Genomic DNA, 23,286 nt, shown 5'->3' with positions numbered 1-23,286 from the left:
TTGTAAACTACTACTTGATTGGTTCAAGTGACGTTCTACAAAGTACCCGATTGTATACACCTCTTTTCCCAAGTACAGCTGCCGCTTTTCTAACCCACTGTAGTCTGTGATGTAAAATGGCGCTGAGTTCTCAAGGAACAAAGAAAAAAGTTTGCTACTATTATGATGGTAAGTACTCATTTTGCTATACATCGAGTTATTGTACAATGTGCCATGTTAAAGTGGTGGAAATGGTCAGATTTGCTGTGATCAGATTAGCTAGCTAACTTCGATGTGCAAACGTGCAGCATCTCTAGCTAGCTAACGTTAGCTTTGTGAAAGAGCGAGGCATTTCCAAATTCTGTACGTTGATCTTTTGAGAAAATGTTCACTATTGCCAAATATTATTCTCCATTGTGTATTAACGTCAAGTTACTTGTCCAGAATTTAACTTTTCGGTCAACTTGATAGCTAGCCTGTACAAAGGTAGAACCGATTAGTTAGCCAACTAATTAGCTTATGCAAGCATTAGAATCCACAAAAACACTAAGCTAGCGCTACATTAGCTAGTTATACTAGCAAGCTAACAACGTTAGCTACTAGCTAACCTATTTCACTTCCTAGACGTAATAAGTTTGCGATTTATAGTGATTTTCTAAAAAAAAAAATGCATACAGTTTCGTTGCATTGGCCAGATTGCTTGCTTAGTGGCCGTCCATTCTCCTCACATGTGTATAGGTTGGTCAGAAGTGTTACAATTAAAGTGATACGAAGGGATTTTGGATAAAGGGCCTCGTTTCCAAAATGGTCATAGCTAGAAGGGATCCAACTTTTGTCAGAATTTACTTTTCATTGCAGGTTTAGGAGAATACACGTAGTAGATGAAGGTTAGGAAAAGAGTTTGGGTTAGCTAAAACGCAACAACAACAAAAATATCAAGTTTTGAATGAATTTGACATGCTGTTTCCCAAGTATATATGCCCGCCGAAATTCCCGGTAGTATCTCTTCAATCAATGAAAATATTATTTGTTACTGCAAATCACTTTTGGTCCATACACAGTTTTAGGTGTTATGGCGGGTGCAGTGAAATGCTGATGATGTTCAATCAATACAGTAAATGTAAAACAAGTACACACACACTATATATATACACACGACCAGTCAAAAGTTTGGACATACATTTTTTGGGAACGAGTAGGTAATACTATTTTCTACATTGTAGAAAAATAGTGAAGACATCAAAACTATGAAATAACACACATGGAATCATGTAGTAACTAAAGTGTAAAACAAATCAAAATATATTTTAGATTTTTCAAAGTAGCCACCCTTTGTCTTGACGATAGCTTTGCACAGTCTTGGCATTCTCTCAACCAGCTTCTCCTGGAATGCTTTTCTAACAGTCTTGAAGGAGTTCCCACAAATGCTGAGTTCTTGTTGTCTGCCAACTTATCCCAAACCATCTCAATTGGGTTGAGGCCAGGTCATCTGATGCAGTACTCCATCACTCTCCTTCTTGGTCAAATAGCCCTTACACAGCCTGGAGGTGTGTTGGGTCATTGTCCTGTTGAAAAACAAGTGATGGCCCCCACTAAGCGCAAACCAGATGGGAGGTGTATTGCTGCAGAATGCTGTGGTAGCTATGCTAGTTAAGTGTGCCTTGAATATTAAATAAATCACTGACAGTGTCACCAGCAAACACCATCACACCTCCTCCATGCTTTGCTGTGGAAACCACACATGCGGAGATCATCCGTTGACCTACTCTGCGTCACAAAGACACGGCGGTTGGAACCAAAAATCTCAAATTTGGACTCAGACCAAAGGACAGATTTCCACCGGTCTAATGTCCATTGCTTGTATTTCTTGGCCCAAGCAAGTCACTTCTTCTTATTGGTGTCCTTTAGAAGTGGTTTCTTTGCAGCAATTTGACCATGAAGGCCTGATTCACAGTCTCCTCTGAACAGTTGATGTTGAGATGTCTGTTACTTTAACTCTTGTACGACTGCACATGAAGAAACTTTCAAAGTTCTAGAAATGTTCCAGTTTGACTGACCTTCATGTCTTAAAGTAATGACGAACTGTCATTTCTCTTTGCTTATTTGAGCTGTTCTTGCCATAATATGGACTTGGTCTTTTACCAAATATGGCTATCTTCTGTATAGCATCCCTACCTTGTCACAACACAACTGATTGGCTGAAACACATTAAGAAGGAAAGAAATTCCATAAATTAAGGCACACCTGTTAATTGAAATGCATTCCAGATGATTACCTCATGAAGCTGGTTGACAGGATGCCAATAGTGTGCAAAGCTGTCATCCAGGTGGCTACTTTAAAGAATCTCAAATAGAAAATATATTTTGATTTGTTGAACACTTTTTTTGGTTACTACATGATTCCATGTGTTATTTAATACTGTTGTCTTCGCTATTATTCTACAATGTAGAAAATAACAAAACATTATGAGCAGGTTTGTCCAAACTTTTGACTGGTACTGTATATATTTTTAATAATCAAATGAAGTACAGCAGTAGATAAAGGCTATGCTGTACAGAACAATTAGCTAAGATGCATTCTTTGGACATCTGCTGATGTCCACTTTCTTCCTTCAAAGGTGATGTTGGGAATTACTACTATGGCCAGGGGCATCCCATGAAGCCACACCGTATCCGCATGACACACAACCTCTTGCTGAACTATGGTCTCTACAGAAAGATGGAGATATACGTATGTTGAAAATCCTGGAACTATTCATAAGAGCAGCAGAAAGCCTGCAAACTCAGTAGTTCTGAATGGAGAGGTTAATACCTAGGTAGTGAGGTGTCAGTAACTGATCTTCTCCCTGTCTGTCTCAGCGACCTCACAAAGCCAATGGAGAGGAGATGACCAAGTACCACAGTGACGACTACATCAAGTTCCTGCGTTCCATCCGGCCTGACAACATGTCGGAGTACAGCAAACAGATGCAGAGATGTGAGTTTTAGGCAGAGAGCATGTCATGTCTCAATATACCTATACATTTGAGCAGTAGCCCATGAAAAGTCAGAAATAAATACTTTGAAAAGCCTCTAGGCCAGCTTTGTCCTTATGTTTTTGCTGCTTTTGAGATGAACACATTTTCTGCAATTCTCACACAGTTAACGTTGGTGAGGATTGCCCTGTGTTTGATGGCCTGTTTGAGTTCTGCCAGCTCTCAACAGGAGGCTCTGTTGGTAAGTTAATAAAACAGGTGTAGGTTTTAGATGAGACACATTTTGCCTGGATAGTTTGAATATTCTCTGGCTTACTTGGCCTCTTCTGTGGCTGTCCATTACAAGAATGTAGCCATAGTTTCATGCTCTCTGATTGATTCTGATTGGCTTCTCTTCCCCTGTGTTTTAGCTGGAGCTGTGAAGCTAAACAAACAGCAAACAGACATTGCCATTAACTGGGCTGGAGGCCTCCATCACGCCAAGAAGTCTGAGGCGTCAGGTTTCTGCTATGTGAATGACATTGTGCTCGCCATTTTGGAGTTACTGAAGTGAGTACAACTGCTCCACTGCAGTTCATCAAGTTTATGAAATGTAGGGAATGATATACCCTACGGATCTCAATAGTAACTTCACTTTGGGACACTGCAGGTACGCCATATTTAGGAGATTTTTCTTCAACCTGTTGATGGTAAATCTTCTCTTCCCCCAGATACCACCAGAGAGTTCTGTACATAGACATTGACATTCACCATGGAGATGGAGTGGAGGAAGCGTTCTACACCACAGACCGGGTCATGACCGTGTCCTTCCACAAGTACGGAGAGTACTTCCCCGGCACTGGAGACCTGAGGGTGAGGCTGTCATGTCATCAGGGGATGCAAAGTGGTGGCATTGTTTATTAAATGATGTCCAAAGGATAGATTTAATTCATACTTAGAAAACTTCACAGCCTGGTGAAATGTAGTTTCAGAATTGCTTTGTTGGTCAACTTTGCAGAGCTTGTGCCCACATTTGTAGTTGACTGTGTCTGCTTTGTTATTTCTCAAGGATATTGGCGCAGGGAAAGGCAAGTACTATGCTGTGAATTACCCTCTGAGAGATGGGATAGATGACGAGTCTTACGAAGCCATATTCAAGCCTGTAAGTATACTAACTTATCTTGGCTGTATTTAACCTGTTGGGTCTAGGGGGCAGCATTTGCACGTCTGGATAAAAAAAATGTACCCGATTTAATCTGGTTACTAATCCTACCCAGTAACTAGAATATGCATATACTTATTATATATGGATAGAAAACACTCTAAAGTTTCCAAAACTGTTTGAATGGTGTCTGTGAGTATAACAGAACTCATTTGGCAGGCAAAACCCTGAGACATTTTCTGACAGGAAGTGGATACCTGATGTGTTGTATTGAGTTTAAACCTATCCCATTGAAAAACACAGGGGTTTAGGAATATTTTGGCACTTCCTATTGCTTCCACTAGATGTCACCAGCCTTTACAAAGTGTTTTGAGTCTTCTGGAGGGAGATCTGACCGAACAAGAGCCATGGAACGGTGATGTCCCATTAGACACCTGGCGCGCTACTTCATGTTGGGTACCCTCGTTCCAATACGTTATAAAAGGCTATGCATTCGTCCACCTTGAATATTATTCATGTTCTGGTTAAAAAAGGCCCTAATGATTTATGCTATACAACGTTTGACATGTTTGAACGAACGGAAATATATTTTTTCCCCTCGTTCATGACGAGAAGTCCGGCTGGCTTACATCATGTGCTAACGAGACGGAGATTTTTGGACATAAATGATGAGCTTTTTTGAACAAAACTACATTCGTTATGGACCTGTGATACCTGGAAGTGACATCTGATGAAGAGAATCAAAGGTAATGGATTATTTACATAGTATTTTCGATTTTAGATCTCCCCAACATGACGTCTAGTCTGTATCGCAACGCGTATTTTTCTGGGCACAGTGCTCAGATTATTGCAAAGTGTGATTTCCCAGTAAGGTTATTTTTAAATCTGGCAAGTTGATTGCGTTCAAAAGATGTAAATCTATAATTCTTTAAATGACAATATAATATTTTACCAATGTTTTCTAATTTTAATTATTTAATTTGTGACGCTGACTTGACTGCCGGTTATTGGAGGGAAACGATTTCCTCAACATCAATGCCATAGTAAAACGCTGTTTTTGTATATAAATATGAACTTGATAGAACTAAAAATGCATGCATTGTCTAACATAATGTCCTAGGAGTGTCATCTGATGGAGATTGTAAAAGGTTAGTGTATCATTTTAGCTGGTTTTATGGTTTTGGTGACCCTGTCTTTGACTTGACAAAACATTACACACAACTCTTGTAAATGTACTGTCCTAACATACTCTAAATTTATGCTTTCGCCGTAAAACCTTTTTGAAATCGTAAAACGTGGTTAGATTAAGGAGATGTTTATCTTTCAAATGGTGTAACATAGTTGTATTTTTGAAAAATCTGAATTTTGACATTTATTTGGATTCAAATTTGCCGCTCTTGAAATGCACCTGCTGTTGATGGAGTGCACCACGGGTGGCACGCTAGCGTCCCACCTAGCCCCAAGAGGTTAATCTCTCCTCTCTGTAACTCAAACAGACCCAAGTGTAGATGGACCACATTCTACTTCCCATGTAGCCAACCAAGCTCTTCTCTGTCCTGGTACCCCAATGGTGGAACCAGCTTCCAGAAGCACCTGAAAGGGGGATACCTAGTCAGTTGTACAACTGAATGCATTCAACTAACTGTCGTTCTGGGTAAGAGCTTCGGCTAAATGACTAAAATGTCAATTTAATTTATGTCTGTGTGTGCAGATCATGACTAAAGTGATGGAGATGTACCAGCCTAGTGCAGTGGTTCTTCAGTGTGGCGCTGACTCTCTCTCAGGAGACAGGCTTGGCTGCTTTAACCTCACCATCAAAGGCCATGCTAAGTGTGTGGAGTACATGAAGAGCTTCAACCTGCCCCTGCTGATGCTGGGTGGTGGAGGCTACACCATCCGGAACGTGGCCCGCTGCTGGACCTATGAGACAGCTGTGGCCCTAGACAGCTCCATACCAAACGGTGAGCTCTCCTGCTGCAAGCTATACAAAAAGAAATGGTTGCACATACATTTTTGGGGCCCTGAAGGTGGCAGTGTTGGGGTTTTACCCAATAAATTACTGAGAGTTTATATATAGTGTGCGACTTAAAGTGTTTTATAGCTTTATAGTTTATTTGCCGTTAGCACCTCTACACTAAATACTTTTCTCTGGGTGTGCTCCAGCTCATGCTTCTTATTAGAGTCATCCTGCTGCACTGTTGATTTATGTACTTTTACTTTCTAGTGTTACTATGTTGACAGTAGTATTTGACAGGTCTGAGGGGCATGAGTGTTTTAGGATAGATTCCACTACAGTAGACGTATGTCACTGCGTTGATAACATGAATTTTTCTCCACAGAGCTTCCATACAATGATTACTTTGAGTACTTTGGGCCAGACTTCAAACTGCACATCAGTCCCTCCAACATGACCAACCAGAACACCAACGACTACCTGGAGAAGATCAAGTGAGTCGTTGACCACACTTTTTATTGTGCTCTTTATGCCTACTGTACGTAATTAGAACAGTATTTTTGTTCACTATCATACTATATTAGTCATAATGAAGTAATGTCTTTAGATTTGGGTCATAAACAGTAACCGTTATGTAAACTAGTTATTGACGAGGTAATTTCAGATACCGCATAGGTCATATTACGGCACTTGTTATTCATATTATCCCTGACCTTGAGACGTGTATCTATGATGGTATTTTTGCCACTGTTAGTTGACGTGATGTCACGTAGGTTAATGCGTCTCACTTGTATGTGTCCATTCAGGCAGCGTCTGTTTGAGAACCTTCGAATGCTGCCCCACGCCCCCGGGGTCCAGATGCAGGCCATCCCAGAAGACGCCGTGCAGGAGGACAGTGGAGACGAGGAGGAGGAAGACCCTAACAAACGCATATCCAGTAAGTCCCCTGTCCAAATGTTTAGACCTGACTGACAATGGAAAAAAAGTCTCAAATACAGTGCAATTGGAAAGTATTCAGACCCCTTAACTTTTTCCACATTGTTACATTACAGCCTTGTTCTAAAATGTATTACTTTTTTTTTTACCCTCAATCTACACAGAAAACCCCATAATGACACAGTGAAAACAGTTTTTTTGAAATGCATTAAAAAAAAAAGCCTTAATTACATATTCAGACCCTTGGCTATAAGACTCGGAATTGAGCTCAGGTGCATCCTGTTTCCATTGATAAGCCTTGATGTTTCTACAACTTGATTGGAGTCCACCTGTGGCAAATTCAATTGATTGTACATGGTTTGGAAAGGCACACAACCTGTCTATATAAGGTCCCACAGTTGACAGTGCATGTCAGAGAAAAAACCAAGCCATGAGTTTGAAGGAATTGTCCGTAGAGCTCTGAGACAGGATTGTGTCGATGCACAGATCTGAGGAAGGGTACCAAAAAAATGTCTGCCGCATTGAACGTCCCCAAGAACATAGTGGCCTCCGTCATTATTAAATGGAAGAAGTTTGGAACCACCAAGGCTCTTCCTAGAGCTGGCTGCCCATGCAAATTGAGCGAGAAGGGCCTTGGTCAGGGAAGTGACCAAGAACCCGATGGTCACTCTGACATTGCTCCAGAGTTCCTCTGTGAAGATGGGATAAACTTCCAGAAGGACAACCATCTCTGCAGCACTGCACCAATCAGGCTTTTATGGTAGAGTGGCCAGATGGAAGCCACTCCTCAGTAAAAGGCATGACAGCCAACTTGGAGTTTGCCAAAAGGCACCTAAAGACTCTCAGACCATGAGAAACAATATTCTCTGGTCTGATGAAACCAAGATTGGCCTGAATGCCAAGTGTCACGCCTGGAGGAAACCTGGCACCGTCCCTATGGTGAAGCTTGGTGGTGGCAGCATCATGCTGTGGGGATGTTTTTCAGCGGCAGGGACTGGGAGACTAGTCAGGATCAAGGGAAAAATGAACGGAGCAAAAGTACAGAGAGACCCTTGATGAAAACCTGCTCCAGAGCGCTCAGGACCTCAGACTGGGGCGACCGTTCACCTTCCAACAGGACAACGACCCTAAGCACACAGCCAAGACAACGAAGGAGTGGCTTTGGGACCAGTCTCTGAATGTCCTTGAGTGGCCCAGCCAGAGCCCCGACCTAACATCTCTGGAGAGACCGGAAAATGGCTGTGCAGCGACGCTCCCCATCCAACCTGACAGAGCTTGAGAGGATCTGCAGAGAGGAATGAGAGAAACTCCGCAAATACAGTTGTGCCAAACTTGTAGCGTCATACCCAAGAAGACTCGAGGCTGTAATCGCTGCCAAAGGTGCTTCAACAAAGTACTGAGTAAAGGGTCTGAATACTTATGTAAATGTGATACATTTGCTAAAAACCAGTTTTTGCTTTGTCATTATGGGGGGGGTGACGATTTACTCCATTTTAGAATAAGGCTGTAACATAAAATGTGGGAAAAGTCCAGAGGTCTCCTTCCTGAATGCACTAAGTGCAGTGAAATGTTTTACAGGGTCAGCAATAGTAGTACAGTGCCCCTGGAGCAAATGAGGGTTAAGTGCCTTGCTCAAGGACACAGATTTTTGTTCACCTTTGTCTCGGTTATTCAAACCAGCCACCTTTCGGTTACTGGTACAATGCTCTATCCTCTAGAGTATCTGCTGCCACAAGCCTACACGTTTTAAAATCTGACCAACACAGCCACAACACATGCTTCTCTTGGTAACACAATCTTTGCACCATTGGCATGCCTACTTTTTCTCAGAATTAACATGAGAAATATACCTTCTATATGCCCCCGCCACGCAAATCTTTGCCCGAGTTACTCACAGATGAGATGTTCATGTCCTCTTGTGCAGTTCGCGCCCATGACAAGAGGATAGCGTGTGACGAGGAGTTCTCAGACTCTGAGGACGAGGCTGAGGGTCAAGGGGGCGGACGGAGAAATGCTGCCAGCTTCAAGAAAGCCAAGAGAACAAAGACTGAAGAAGACAAAGAAAAAGAGGGAGAAGAGAAGAAAGCAGGTGATGAAAAGAAAGCTGATGACAAGAAAGGTATCTCAATCAATTCCCTCTCATTCGTGTGGAGTACAACTGCAGTCATCTAACATTTTGAAGCCTTATAGACATTAAGTTCTATATCAGGCATACCATATCCCATTGAGGATAATTGTTTATTTGTTGCTTTGTTATGATAGAAGTAAAAGAAGAAAAGGTGCCAGAGGAGGAGAAAATGGACACAACAAAGGGGTTAGCAAACGTTCATTTAAAATGTTTAGGGAATATCCGATAGTCAATGTGTTTTAAGTCATTTTCCCTCTGTTCAACAGGCCAAAAGAGGAGTCCAAGACACCGTGAGGAGCTCCTAGCCATCTTTTTAAAGCAATCACACCTGGGCCCAGTTTCCCAAAAGCATCTGAAGACTAAGTTCGTTATAACGATATGGTTTATTTCGCTTTTGGGAAACCGGGCCCTGTTGAGAATAGTTCTGTTTGCCAGACCAGTCACCTTTACTGGCTGCTGCAAGGGAAAATCCCACCCCTCCAGATTGAAATGGGCTAAACATGTATTTTCTAGGACACTTAATGTTGCAATTTTTATAAGTACTGCTGTTTTTGTATGCTTTAAGCCCATTTCGCTTCATCCTATGAATACTACGCCCCTTACCCAAACAAAATGTAGTCTACTAAAGGCCTGGCACAAAATATTATACATTTCAGATTTAATTTAAATCATAGATATGTTGACATCTCTTGTACCCCCTTTTGTATTTTGTCGCACTGTTGTCCTGTGCCTTTGGAAACATATTTGAAGCATGACATGATGTCCACTTCTCAAAGATGTATTCATTCTGTGTTACCGGCTAAAGCTACTCTGAGCAATATTGTCCGGAGGATAGAATTAACCTGAATACTACACCAGACCTACAGTACAGTATGTGATAAAACAGAAATAATCCCATGACTTCCATGTATTGTAGTTTGTATTTTTAAAGGTCATTATTTAGGACCCAATTTCAATGAAATCAGCATTCCTGGATTATTTCCCTAGAACATGATGTTCAGCAATGGTATTTTGGTAAGGGCACATTCCTTTAAATTCAAGCCAAGCAAAAATGTCATGACATCTGATTTTATTCTGCAAACATGAAATTGAAGATGTCTTCCCAGGAGTGCTTACAAATATGAAGGGCCACAGATTTGAAGACTAAGAAACCAATGCTATGAAAATCTACAGCTATATACTACGAATGCATTGAACATCTTCAGTTGCAAAACTACTTGATTAACTTAATTTTTTGGTTTACATCTGTCCATCTTGTACATTAATTTCTAGTGGATAGACCATGTGTTCAAGAGGAAATAGCCTAATTAATGTAGCGAACTAATCAACAATGGCATTATTTTCTATTAACTCTGCAACTGCTCCAATATGACTTTCCATGTGCCAAAACATTTACATAGTAAAAGTGATTTCATGTTGAAGCCCTCAAATGGTATTCACTAAGCTTGTTTTACAGCTTTTAAAAAAACGTGATACAGCACCTGTGATAATCTGAAGTACCTAAAAGGCCACTAGATGTCATGTGATACAGTTCTGGTAAACCTCAACAGTAATATACCCACCCTTTGCAACCCTACTCCTTTTCCATGGCAGGGGAAACAGGTTAAGTAAACAATATTTGCAGTGACACATCAAGAGGTTAGTCTTGAACATATTCCTTTCAAGAAACAGCAATCATGTGACAAGAACCTAAAATTTGGCCAGTTATTCAATAGCACTACCTCCAGTCAACATACAGGAACCATGGGTCCTGAACAGTCAGTGCAGATGGTGGATTAGTCCCTATAGTTCAGACCCATTCACTCATCTCTGTCGGTGAGTCAGGCTTCAGCAGTTCATGTTGCTCTGCCGGCTCTGACTCAGGAGTAGGAGACACCGGTAACATTTCACCTGGAGTCTGAATGCGCACCTGCAACAAAGGGGTGTAAAAACATGATCCGCACACAGGCACACCCACACATTAGCTATAGTGAAACATGACACGCACATTAGTTATGAAACCTTAAGAGCAAAAATAGTTTCTATTAGACAAATTCAGGTAGGTCCCTCCTGTTTTGTAACAATGGGCATAATGAATATGCACACGGTCAGTAAAACGTTTAGCATTGCCGTTTGTAAGTGAAGACAAGACTTTGCGACCTGGATACGAACAAATCTCATCCAGACGCCTCAAGGCTGCATTAGCCAACACCAACCAGAGAGCCGTATATAAAACAGGCCCACACCTAGGGTTCAGCGCTTTAGATCTGAGCAAATACAAATCTTCAGGTCTCAGACAAGGTAACTCATCATGCATGTAAGGGTAGTTAACTTACCCTTCTGCCATTGACAATCTTCCTTCGTCTTCTGCACGTACAGAGGCGGAGGAAGGAGGTGCAGACAGCGAAACAGCGGCCTGAGAACACCACTTCCACCACACACATTAGAATGAGAGGAACCCACAGAATAATAGTAGTTTCCTAGGGAGAACAAAGGTGTGTTAGTACGGGCTTGTAAAGTATAAGTCTGTATGTAAACAAACAACCTCACATCTTAATATTAAATTCTACTGTTGTGTGCATTTATTGAAGTTAAAAACATGTCATTAATAGCTTTTGATTAAAATACTTACATAGATCCTTGTGGGGTCAAAGGGGCACTCGTTGACACTGGAGTAGCCAATCGCATCAGGGAACTTGCAATTCTTCAGCAGGCCCCGACCTCCACTCATAATGGCCTTAACCATGGAAATGGTTAACCCCACAGTGGAGGCGATTGCCAGAAGGCCTGACACTAAACTGACCACCAACAGCGCCCACATCTGCAAGGGGCAATAAACAAAAAGGCTCACGTGAGGGTTTGAGTGGAGCTGAAGGGTGGGACTAAAAACAACTCATGCAAAATAGTCTCCGTAAAATGTAAAAACTGGAAGTAGAAGCTTAAGTGTTGATGTCCATTAGTTTACTCCAATTAGGGGAGGTAGGGTTAGGGGAATACATACATACAGTGCCTTGTAAAGGTATTCATCCCCCTTGGTGTTTTTCCTATTTTATTGCATTACAACCTGTAATTTAAAAGGATTTTTATTTGGATTTCATGGAAATGGACATACAAAATGGTCTAAATTGGTGAAGTGAACTTCAAAAATTGAAAAGTAGTGCGTGCATATGCATTCACCCCTCTTTGCCATGAAAGCCCCTAAATAAGATCTGTTGCAACCAATTACTTTCAGAAGTCACATAAGTTAAATAAAGTCCACTTGTGTTATATATATATATATATATATATATACACACACCTTTTCTGAAAGGCCCCAGAGTCTGCAACAACACTAAGCAAGGGGTACCACCAAGCAAGTGGCACCATGAAGACCAAGGAGCTCTCCAAACAGGTCAGGGACAAAGTTGTGGAGAAGTACAGGTCAGAGTTGGGTTATAAAAAACATATCCAAAACTTTGAACATTCCACGGCGCACCATGTTCAAAGTTTGATATTTTTTCCATTATTATTTTAAAAAAATTGAAAGAATATGGCACCACAACAAACCTGCCAAGAGAGGGCCGCCTAACAAAACTCACGCACCAGGCAAGGAGGGCATTAATCAGAGAGGCAACAAAGAGACCAAAGATAACCCTGAAGGAGCTGCAAAGCTCCACAGCGGAGATTGGAGTATCTGTCCATAGGACCATTTAAAGCCGTATACTCCAGAGCTGGGCTGTACAGAAGAGTGGCCAGAAAAATGCCATTGCTTAAAGAAAAAAATAAGCAAACATGTTTGGTGTTCGCCAAAAGGCATGTGGGAGACTCCCCAAACATATGGAAGAAGGTACTCTGTTCAGATGAGACTAAAATTTAGCTTTTCGGCCATCAAGGAAAACGTTATGTCTGGCGCAAACCCAACACCTCCCATCACACCATCCCCACAGTGAAGCATGGTGTTAGGGATGTTTTACTATAGGCAGGGACTGGGAAACTGGTCAGAATTGAAGGAATGATGGATGGCGCTAAATACAGAGAAATTCTTGAGGGAAACCTGTTTCAGTCTTCCAGAGATTTGGAACTGGGACGGAGGTTCACCTTCCAGCAGGACAATGACCCTAAGCATACTGCTAAAGCAACACTCGAGTGGTTTAAGGGAAAACATTTAAATGTCTTGGAATGGCCTAGTCAAAGCCCAGACCTCAATCCAATTGAGAATCTGTAGTATGACGTAAAGATTGCTGTACACCAGCGGAACCCATCCTACTTGAAGGAGCTGGAGCAGTTTTACCTTGAAGAATAGGCAAGAATCCCAGTGGCTAGATGTGCCAAGCTTATAGAGACATACCCCAAGAGACTTGCTGCTGTAATTGCTGCAAAAGGTGGCGCTACAAAGTATTGACTATGGGGGGGGGGGTGAATAGTAATAATGTGTTGTCTTCACTATTATTCTACAATGTAGAAAATAGTAAAAATAAAGAAAAACCCTGGAATGAGTAGGTGTGTCACACACACACACACACACACACACATACATATAGCTCAAAAAAATAAAGGGAACACTTAAACAACACATCCTAGATCTGAATGAAAGAAATAATCTTATTAAATACTTTTTTCTTTACATAGTTGAATGTGCTGACAACAAAATCACACAAAAATAAATCAATGGAAATCCAATTTATCAACCCATGGAGGTCTGGATTTGGAGTCACACTCAAAATTAAAGTGGAAAACCACACTACAGGCTGATCCAACTTTGATGTAATGTCCTTAAAACAAGTCAAAATGAGGCTCAGTAGTGTGTGTGGCCTCCACGTGCCTGTATGACCTCCCTACAACACCTGGGCATGCTCCTGATGAGGTGGTGGATGGTCTCCTAAGGGATCTCCTCCCAGACCTGGACTAAAGCATCCGCCAACTCCTGGACAGTCTGTGGTGCAACGTGGCGTTGGTGGATGGAGCGAGACATGATGTCCCAGATGTGCTCAATTGGATTCAGGTCTGGTGAACGAGCGGGCCAGTCCATAGCATCAATGCCTTCCTCTTGCAGGAACTGCTGACACACTCCAGCCACATGAGGTCTAGCATTGTCTTGCATTAGGAGGAACCCAGGGCCAACCGAACAGCATATGGTCTCACAAGGGGTCTGAGGATCTCATCTCGGTACCTAATGGCAGTCAGGCTACCTCTGGCGAGCACATGGAGGGCTGTGCGGCCCCCCCAAAGAAATGCCACCCCACACCATGACTGACCCACCGCCAAACCTGTCATGCTGGAGGATGTTGAAGGCAGCAGAACGTTCTCCACGGCGTCTCCAGACTGCTTTCATCTGTGAAGAGCACAGGGCGCCAGTGGCGAATTTGCCAATCTTGGTGTTCTCTGGCAAATGCCAAACGTCCTGCACGGTGTTGGGCTGTAAGCACAACCCCCACCTGTGGACGTCGGGCCCTCATACCACCCTCATGGAGACTGTTTCTGACACATGCACATTTGTGGCCTGCTGGGGGTCATTTTGCAGGGCTCTGGCAGTGCTCCTCCTGCTCCTCCTTGCACAAAGGCGGAGGTAGCGGTCCTGCTGCTGGGTTGTTGCACTCCTACGGCCTCCTCCACGTCTCCTGATGTACTGGCCTGTCTCCTGGTAGCGCCTCCATGCTCTGGACACTACGCTGACAGACACAGCAAACCTTCTTGCCACAGCTCGCATTGATGTGCCATCCTGGATGAGCTGCACTACCTGAGCCACTTGTGTGGGTTGTAGACTCAGTCACATGCTACCACTAGAGTGAAAGCACCGCCAGCATTCAAAAGTGACCAAAACATCAGCCAGGAAGCATAGGAACTGAGAAGTGGTCTGTGGTCCCCACCTGCAGAACCACTCCTTTATTGGGGGTGTCTTGCTAATTGCCTATAATTTCCACCTGTTGTCTATTCCATTTACACAACAGCATGTGAAATTTATTGTCAATCAGTGTTGCTTCCTAAGTGGACAGTTTGATTTCACAGAAGTGTGATTGACTTGGAGTTACATTGTGTTGTTTAAGTGTTCCCTTTATTTTTTTGAGCAGTATATACACACACATATACACATATATATATACACACACATACATACATGTGTGTGTGTGCGCACACACACACACAAAAGCACATGGACACCCCTTCAAAATTTGTTGATTCTTCTATTTAAGCAACACCCACTACCGAGTTCCAAACTGCCTCTGGAAGAAACGTCAGCACAAGAACTGTTCGCCGGGATCTTCATAAAATGGGTTTCCAATGCAGAGAAGCCGCACACAAGTCTAAGATTATGCGCAATGCCAAATATTGGCTGGAGTGGTGTAAAGCTCGCCGCCATTTAACTCTGGAGCAGTGGAAACACGTTCTCTGGAGTGATGAATCATGCTTCACCATCTGGCAGTCCGACAGACAAATGTGGGTTTGGCGGATGCCAGGAGAACGCTACCTGCCCGAATGCATAGTGCCAACTTTAAAGTTTGGTGGAGGAGGAATAATGGTCGGGGCTGTTTTTCATGGTTTGGGCTAGGCCTCTTAGTCACAGTGAAGGGAAATCTTAAAGCTACAGCATACAATGACATTCTAGACGATTCTGTGCTTCCAACTTTGTGACAACAGTTTCAGCATGACAATGCCCCCCTGCACAAAGCGAGTTCCATACAGAAATGGTTTGTCAAGATCGGTGCAGAAGAACTTGACTGGCCTGCACAGAGCCCTGACCGCAACCCCATTGAAAACCTTTGGGAAGAGTTTGAACGCCAACTGCGAGCTAGGCCCAATATCAATGCCCGACCGCACTAATGCGCGTGGCTGAATAGAAGCAAGTCCCAACAGTAATCTTCCAACATATAGTGGAATGCCTTCCCAGAAGGAGGTTGTTATGGCAACTCCATATTAATGCCCATGATTTTGGAATGAGATGTTCGACGAGCAGGTGTTCATATACTTTGTCACGTAGCGTATTTACCAACAACAACAAAAAAGCTCACGTGACAGGTAGACTAGCATGTACTAGGTGTATATACACATTTACCAATATTATTGGATAGTAAAATAAGTGGCTACACATAGTGCAGTTCAGCACAATTTTATTTCAAGTTCTTTTTTAAATATATATATATATATATATATATATATATACACTCTGTACAGCGCCTATATACTGTAAAGTCTACACCCCCCTTGGATGTCCTTACATCTTATTGTGTTACAATTTATTTAATTGTCCTTTGTCTATGATCTATACAAAATAGTCTGTCAAAGTGGAAGAAAAATTCTTATATTTAAAGATTAATGAAAAAGAAAACACTAATATACCTTGATTAGATAATTATTCACTTCAAAACATGTTAGAAACATCTTTGGCAGCGATTACAGCTGTGAGTCTTCTGTTCTGCAATATTTGGCCATTCTTTTCAAAATTCTTCAAGCGCCGTCTAGGTGTTGGGTCCATGGCTAGACAGCAAGTTTCAAGTGTTGCCATAGAGTTAAGCAAACTTAAGTCAAAACTGTAACTTATCTACTCAGGAACATTCACTTGTCTCCTTGGTAAGCAACTCCAGTGTAGATTTGGCTTTGTGTTGTAGGTTATTGTCCTGCTGAAAGGTGAATTCCTCTCCCAGTGTTTGGTGGAAAGTAGACAACCATGTTTTCCTCTTGGATTTTGCCTGTGCGTCGCACCATCCTGTTTCTTTTCATCCTGAACAACTCCCCAGTCTTTGCCGATGTCAAGCATGCCCATACCATGAAGCAGCTTCCACAATGCTTGAAGATAAGGAGGCAATTACTCAATGATGTCTTGTGTTGAATTTGTCCCAAATATAAGGTTTTGCGTTTAGGCCAAAAAGTATCTTTGCCATGTTTTTTCGCAGTATTACTTTAGTGCCTTGTTGCATACATATGCATGTTTTCTCAATATTTGTATTATTTTATCATTATTGTAGAGTCACTACAATGTCGTTGAATCATCCTCAGTTCTCCCATCACAGCCAATGGCCGTTTTAAAATCAGTAATGGCCTCATGGTGACATCCCCTAGCAGTTCCCTTGCTGTCCTAAGGCTTAGTTCAGGAGGACTGCATCTTTGATGTGTGTGTGGTTTAATACATCATCCACAGCATAATTATTAACTTGACTATGCTAAAAAGATACCGTATATTCAATGTCTGATTTGTTATTGTTACCCATCTACCAATCACTGCCCTTCTTTATGAGGCTTTCAAAAAGCTCCCTGGTCTTTGTAGTTGAAGCTGTGCTTACAAATGTATGTATGGGTGACAGAGGAAGGGGTAATCATTAAAAAATCATGTCAACCCCTATTATTTCACAGAGTGAGTCCATATAACTTGTGATTTGTTAAGCCAAATTTTAGTTCTGAACTAATTTAGGCTTGCCTAAACAAAGGGGGTGAATACTTATGCAATGACTATATATTTTAGTTATTGAATTTGTATCACATTTGTACACATTTTTTGAATTTCTTCACTTTGATATTATGGAGCATTTTGTGTAGATCAATGATAAAAGTATATTTAAATCCCACTTTGTAATGCAACAAAACAGTGTAAATGTGTATATTATGCCTATACAGCATATATTGTTTGACTTGGCTGACAAGTAAGTTGTATGACTATGACTGACAGTTAATATGTAAATCAAATGATGTATGTGTATGGAGGGTGGGTTCCATTTTTGCATGTGTATTGATGATGCCTGCCTTTATTTGAATGTACATGGAATGCAATACATTTTTGAATATGGGTTTAACTCACCCACACACATAGATAAAGAACCAGAGGATACTAAACGTGCCCAGACACAAGGGCAAGTTCTGACAAATACCAACACAAAACAGTATTTGGCCCAGTCCCTGATAGGTGGAGAAAGAAACTACTGTAGGAGAGAATGAAGCAATATTTACCAGAATCCTGTTTTTCAGGTTTTTGGATAGGACAATGGCTATTATTCCAGCTATGATTCCCTGAAGACACAGAAGTCAAGTCACATGTTAGCTAATACACTGCTCCTATTGGTCCACAGGCTAGAATGGTACAACCAATAATTCACTAACTAAAATGGCTCCAGTCTACCAAAGGACCACAAACTGAGATACTACTACTATCAGGTCACATGATAAAGTTACCACAAACAATGTCACCAGAAGGTCACAACCTTTACAATATTCTGTTTGGGCTCTTTGTTACTACAGGCTGATACTGTATTCCAAACAAGACTCATTACTTGATTAAAGAAAGCCAAAACACAGTATACTGCTCAAATGAGCAATACACAATGCAAGGACAACACAGGGAATAGTTTGGCTGCTGGTGATCAGTGGTTTTATGATCTGTGCCAGCCTTCGGTCACTCACCACGAGCCCTGCCACTAGGGCGATGATGATGTAGATGGCGTACCCCATGACCCTGGCTTGAACATGCACGTTGATGTGCCTGAGCACAACGCCGTGTACCAGCGCTCCCAGCAAGAAGTTGACGTGTCCCACCAGCACCAGTCCCAGGCCCATTTTCATAAGGGTCTTGTTGTCCTTCAGGTCTGCACAGCACACACCTTGAGCAGAGGATAGAAACATTGCTTCAATATTTTTCATCACCATAGATAGTCGGTGAGTAAACAGTAAACACTGATTTCAATGTACACTACATGAACAAAAGTATATGTGGTAACCTGCTTGTTGAACATCTCGTTCCAAAACCATGTGCATCAATATGGAGTTAGTCTCCCCTTTGCTGCTATAACAGCCTCCACTCTTCTGGGAAGGCTTTCCACTAGATGTTGGAACATTGCTGCAGGGACTTGCTTCTATTCAGCCACAAGAGCTGCAGGGACTTGCTTCTATTCAGCCACAAGAGCATTAGTGAGTTCGGCACTGATGTTGGCCGATTAGGCCTGGCTCGCAGTCAGCGTTCCAATTCATCCCAAAGGTGTTTGATGGAGTTGAGGTCAGGGCTCTCTGCACGCCAGTCAAGTTCTTCCACACCGATCTCGACAAGCCATTTCTGTATGGACCTCGCTTTGTGCATGGGGGTATTGTCATGCTGAAACAGGAAAGGGCCTTCCCCAAACTGTTGCCACAAAGTTGGAAGCACAGCATCGTCTAGAATGTCATTGTATGCTGTAGCATTAAGATTTCCCTTCACTGTAACTAAGAGGCCTAGCCCAAACCATGAAAAACAGCCCCAGACCATTATTCCTCCTCCACCAAACTTTATAGTTGGCACTATGCATTCGGGCAGGTAGCATTCTCCTGGCATCCGCCAAACCCAGATTCGTCCGTCAGACTGCCAGATGGTGAAGCATGATTCATCACTCCAAAAGAACGCATTTCCACTGCTCCAGAGTTAAATGGAGGTGAGCTTTACACCACTCCATCCGACGCTTGCCGTTGTGCATGGTGATCTTAGGCTTGTGTGCAGCTTCACTGTCATGGAAACCCATTTCATGAAGATCCCGGCGAACAGTTCTTGTGCTGACGTTGCTTCCAGAGGCAGTTTGGAACTCGGTAGTGAGTGTTGCAACCAAGAACAGATAGTTTTTACGTGCTTTAGCACTTGGCGGTCCCGTTCTGTGAACTTGTGGCATACCACTTTGCGGCTGAGCCGTTGTTGCTCCTAGATGTTTCCACTTCACAATAACAGCACTTACAGTTGACCGGGGCAGCTCTAGCAGGGCAGACATTAGACGAACTGACTTGTTGGAAAGGTGGCATCCTATGACGGAGCCACGTTGAAAGTCACGAAGCTTTTCAGGAAGGCCATTCTACTACCAATGTTTGTCTATGGAGATAGCATGGCTGTGTGCTCGATTTTATACATATGTCATCAGGTGTGGCTGAAATAACCAAATCCACAAATTTGAAGAGGTGTCCACATACTTTTGTATACACTACCGTTCAAAAGTTTGGGGTCACTTAGAAATGTCCTTGTTTTCGAAAGAAAAGCACATTTTTTGTCCATTAAAATAACATAGATCAGAAATACAGTGTAGACATTGTTAATGTTGTAAATGACTATTGTAGCTGGAAACGGCTGATTTTTAATGGAATATCTACATAGGCGTACAGAGGCCCATTATCAGCAACCATCACTCCTGTGTTCCAATGGCACATTGTGTTAGCTATTCCACGTTTATCATTTTAAAAGGCTAATTGTCCATTAGAAAACCCTTTTGCATTCATGTTAGCACAGCTGAAAACTGTTGTTCTGATTAAAGAATCAATAAAATTGGCCTTCTTTAGACTAGTTGAGTATCTGGAGCATCAGCACTAGTGGTTTCGATTACAGGCTCAAAATGGCTAGAAACAAAGTACTTAATTCTGAAACTCGTCAATCTATTATTGTTCTGAGAAGTGAAGGCTATTCCATGTGAGATATTACCAGGAAATTGAAGATCTAGTACAACGCTGTGTACTACTCCCTTCACAGAACAGCACAAACTGTCTCTAACCAGAATAGAAAGAGGAGTGGGAGGCCCTGGTGCACAACTGAGCAAGAGGAAAACTACAATCGTGTCTAGTTTGAGAAACAGATTCCTCACAAGTCCTCAACTGTCAGCTTCATTAAATAGTACCAGCAAAAAAACTGTCTCAAAGTCAACAGTGAAGAGATGACTCTGGGATGCTGGCCTTCTAGGCAGAGTTGCAAAGAAAAAGCCATATCTCAGACTGGCCAATAAAAAGAAAAGATTAAGATGGGCAAAAGAACACAGACACTGGACAGAGGAACTCTGCCTAGAATGCCAGCATCCCGGAGTCGTCTGTTTCTCAAACTAGCCACTAATGTACTTGTCCTCTTGCTCAGTTGTGCACCGGGGCCTCCCACTCCTATTTCTAGTCTGGTTACAGACAGTTTGAAAACAAGGCAATGTATAGTGTAATTACAACTGAATCAACACCTCTGACCCAGGGCAACACCAGAGATGGTAACTGTTGTGAGTATAAAGACCCATTTCCATTCTCTGCACGTTAATTACGCATTTGTTGAGAAGAAAATACAGTATACTAAACAATGCACAAAGTATAAGACTATTAGGCTACCAGCCCCCGTCTATGAAAATAAAAGAGAGGGGCGTAGGGAATTCACATTACGCCACCTTTGAAGCAAATTGACCCAGGTAGCTTAGAGTTTTTAGCCTCCCCTCACCCAGCTACACCGAAATACAATGGGTCAATTCAGGCCTGCACCTTAGTCTAAAAGTAATGATATTGCGATCCGCTACTATTCCTCATCTACTAATCCATCAGTTGTTTACGAATAGGCATACATAACCAATAGTATTACTTTAGGCCCGCCTAATGATCAATCATTGTCCAAACTGGGAAAATGACGTTATTGACCCACGTTCTGTTATTCATATTGTTTAATGTTACTATATTAAATCAGATAGCCAGATAGTTAGACTACATAGGTAGACCTATGTATTATACTGGAAACGACATTGCTATAAACACGACGACATCCCATGGCAGTTCCTTTTATGACAGACCCTCTACAACAAAAAAACGTCGGCATCCCGACCCAACCCAGAAAAATATTCCTATGATTGGTAACTCACACTTCTGTTGTAGCCTACGTATATCCACTTCCATTTAAACTACACATCCGTACAATGAATACAAGTAAACTCACCTAAATTCCCCATGTTGAATTCCGTTTGCACTCAAATCATTTTAAAGGTATTTCTGTATCGCCATTTGGCTCTTGAATCTGCGAACGCCGCTTCTGCTTTGTTCGTTCTCTTCTCTTTCCGCACACCTGCATGGAATCCAACCCGTGCTTCAGTGTGAGGACGCTCCGCCTCGAGTTGGCTTTTACCTGTGAAATAATAGTTCTCTGTCAAAACTGATCAGAAAGGAATTTCTACTGTATTTTCAATGACCTAGCCTACCTACACATATATGGGTAAACAAGTAATGTAAGGCAGCCCAATTTTTTTACTTATCTATTATTATTATTATTTTTGTTCTTTTCTATGAACTTCTTAAAGCGTTATTGGTTAAGAGCTTGTAAGTACGCATTTCACTGTACGGTGTACGAAATACACTGTACGAAATACAATTCGATTTGATATTTTTTCACTAATTGGTCTTTTGACCAACCAGATCATCTCTTTTAATTTATTTAACCTTCATTTAACTAGGCAAGTCAGTTAACGTAAGGACTAATTCTTATTTACAATGACGGCCTACCAAAAGGCAAAAGGCCTCCTGCAGGACTGGGGCTGGGATTAAAAATAAAATAAATGAAATACAAATATAGGACAAAACACACATCACGATAAGAGAGACAACACTACATAAAGAGAGCCTTAAGACAACATAGCATGGCAGCAATACATGACAACACAGCATGGTAGCAACACAACATGACATCAACATGGTAGCAACACAACATGACAACAACATGGTAGCAGCACAAAACAGGTTACACACATTACCGGGCACAGACAACAGAACAAAGGGCAAGAAATTAGAGACAACAATACATCACGCAAAGCAGCCACAACTGTCAGTGAGAGTGTCCATGATTGAGTCATTGAATGAAGAGATTGAGATAAAACTGTCTAGTTTGAGTGTTTGTTGCTGAAAAAGAGCTGATGTGATTGGTCAAAAGACCAATTTTGTGGAAGAAATATCCTAATTGGGCTGCCTGTGTAATAACAGCCAAATAACAGGCCAAACAATAAGGCTTGCTATTAAAAAATAAAAGATTGGTCAGAAGTCAGTGATATAGGGAAACTGGTTGACCGTGACATTGGTAGAAGTTTATGCATTTTTACAGTTTTTCACAGATGGATCCAAGGACCCAGATAGTGGGCGCACAGGAGCAGGCTTTTACATTCCTGAATTGTATGTGCAGATGTGTAGAAGACTAACAGATTAACTGTCTGTACTCTGTTGAAATGTTGGCAATAGTGGTTGCCCTCCAGTGGGTGGAGGACGTTCAACCTGTCAGAATTGTATTATGCTCAGATTCTCTTTCTGTATTGAGTAGTTTATCCTCTGGAAAATCTAATAGGAGTGATCTACTATTGTAAGCATTAACGCTATTAAGGAGAATCGAGAGACTGGGTGTGGAAGGGAGTGAAATTGTAGACCAGATAGGCAAAAGGCCTTTAAAACTAGATATAATTCATATTCATGCTCCACTGGGTAGAGCTGAGGCCAAATGTAAGATCAGAGCA

General features: G+C 41.9%; 2 protein-coding genes across 2 annotated transcripts; one reads left to right on the top strand and one right to left on the bottom strand.

The window, feature by feature from the left end:
- Positions 1 to 113: 113 nt before the first annotated feature.
- Positions 114 to 10,542, top strand: LOC101448007 (histone deacetylase 1). The gene is given in 13 exon segments (NM_001279011.1): positions 114 to 168; positions 2,597 to 2,709; positions 2,838 to 2,955; positions 3,120 to 3,194; positions 3,364 to 3,502; positions 3,664 to 3,805; positions 4,002 to 4,094; positions 5,806 to 6,055; positions 6,434 to 6,542; positions 6,855 to 6,985; positions 8,909 to 9,103; positions 9,247 to 9,298; positions 9,379 to 10,542. Coding segments are annotated over 13 exon segments (1,497 nt in total). The 5' UTR covers positions 114 to 116; the 3' UTR covers positions 9,407 to 10,542.
- On the bottom strand, positions 10,165 to 21,994 carry tmem54a (transmembrane protein 54a). The gene is made up of 6 exons (XM_014157805.2): positions 21,732 to 21,994; positions 18,458 to 18,654; positions 18,008 to 18,067; positions 11,724 to 11,912; positions 11,428 to 11,571; positions 10,165 to 11,021 (listed from the first exon to the last, which is right to left on the bottom strand). The coding sequence occupies exons 1-6, from the start codon at positions 21,742 to 21,744 to the stop codon at positions 10,902 to 10,904; spliced, it is 723 nt and encodes a 240-aa protein (XP_014013280.1). The 5' UTR covers positions 21,745 to 21,994; the 3' UTR covers positions 10,165 to 10,901.
- Between the last annotated feature and the right edge of the window lie 1,292 nt (positions 21,995 to 23,286).

This window comes from Salmo salar, chromosome ssa01 (assembly GCF_905237065.1).
Source record: "Salmo salar chromosome ssa01, Ssal_v3.1, whole genome shotgun sequence".
In the NCBI taxonomy this organism is placed as follows: Eukaryota; Metazoa; Chordata; class Actinopteri; order Salmoniformes; family Salmonidae; genus Salmo; species Salmo salar.
Note: the sequence above shows the minus strand (reverse complement) of the source record. Positions and strands in the feature narration are given on the sequence as shown.

What these genes read in the sequence shown, in the direction of transcription:
- tmem54a (XM_014157805.2), bottom strand. An exon ending in CCCTAGTGGCAGGGCTCGTG is followed by an intron (nt 18,068 to 18,457) that starts GTGAGTGACCGA and finishes CTGTGTCTTCAG; the next exon opens with GGAATCATAGCTGGAATAAT. An exon ending in ACCTGAAAAACAGGATTCTG is followed by an intron (nt 11,913 to 18,007) that starts GTAAATATTGCT and finishes TGCCCCTTGCAG; the next exon opens with ATGTGGGCGCTGTTGGTGGT.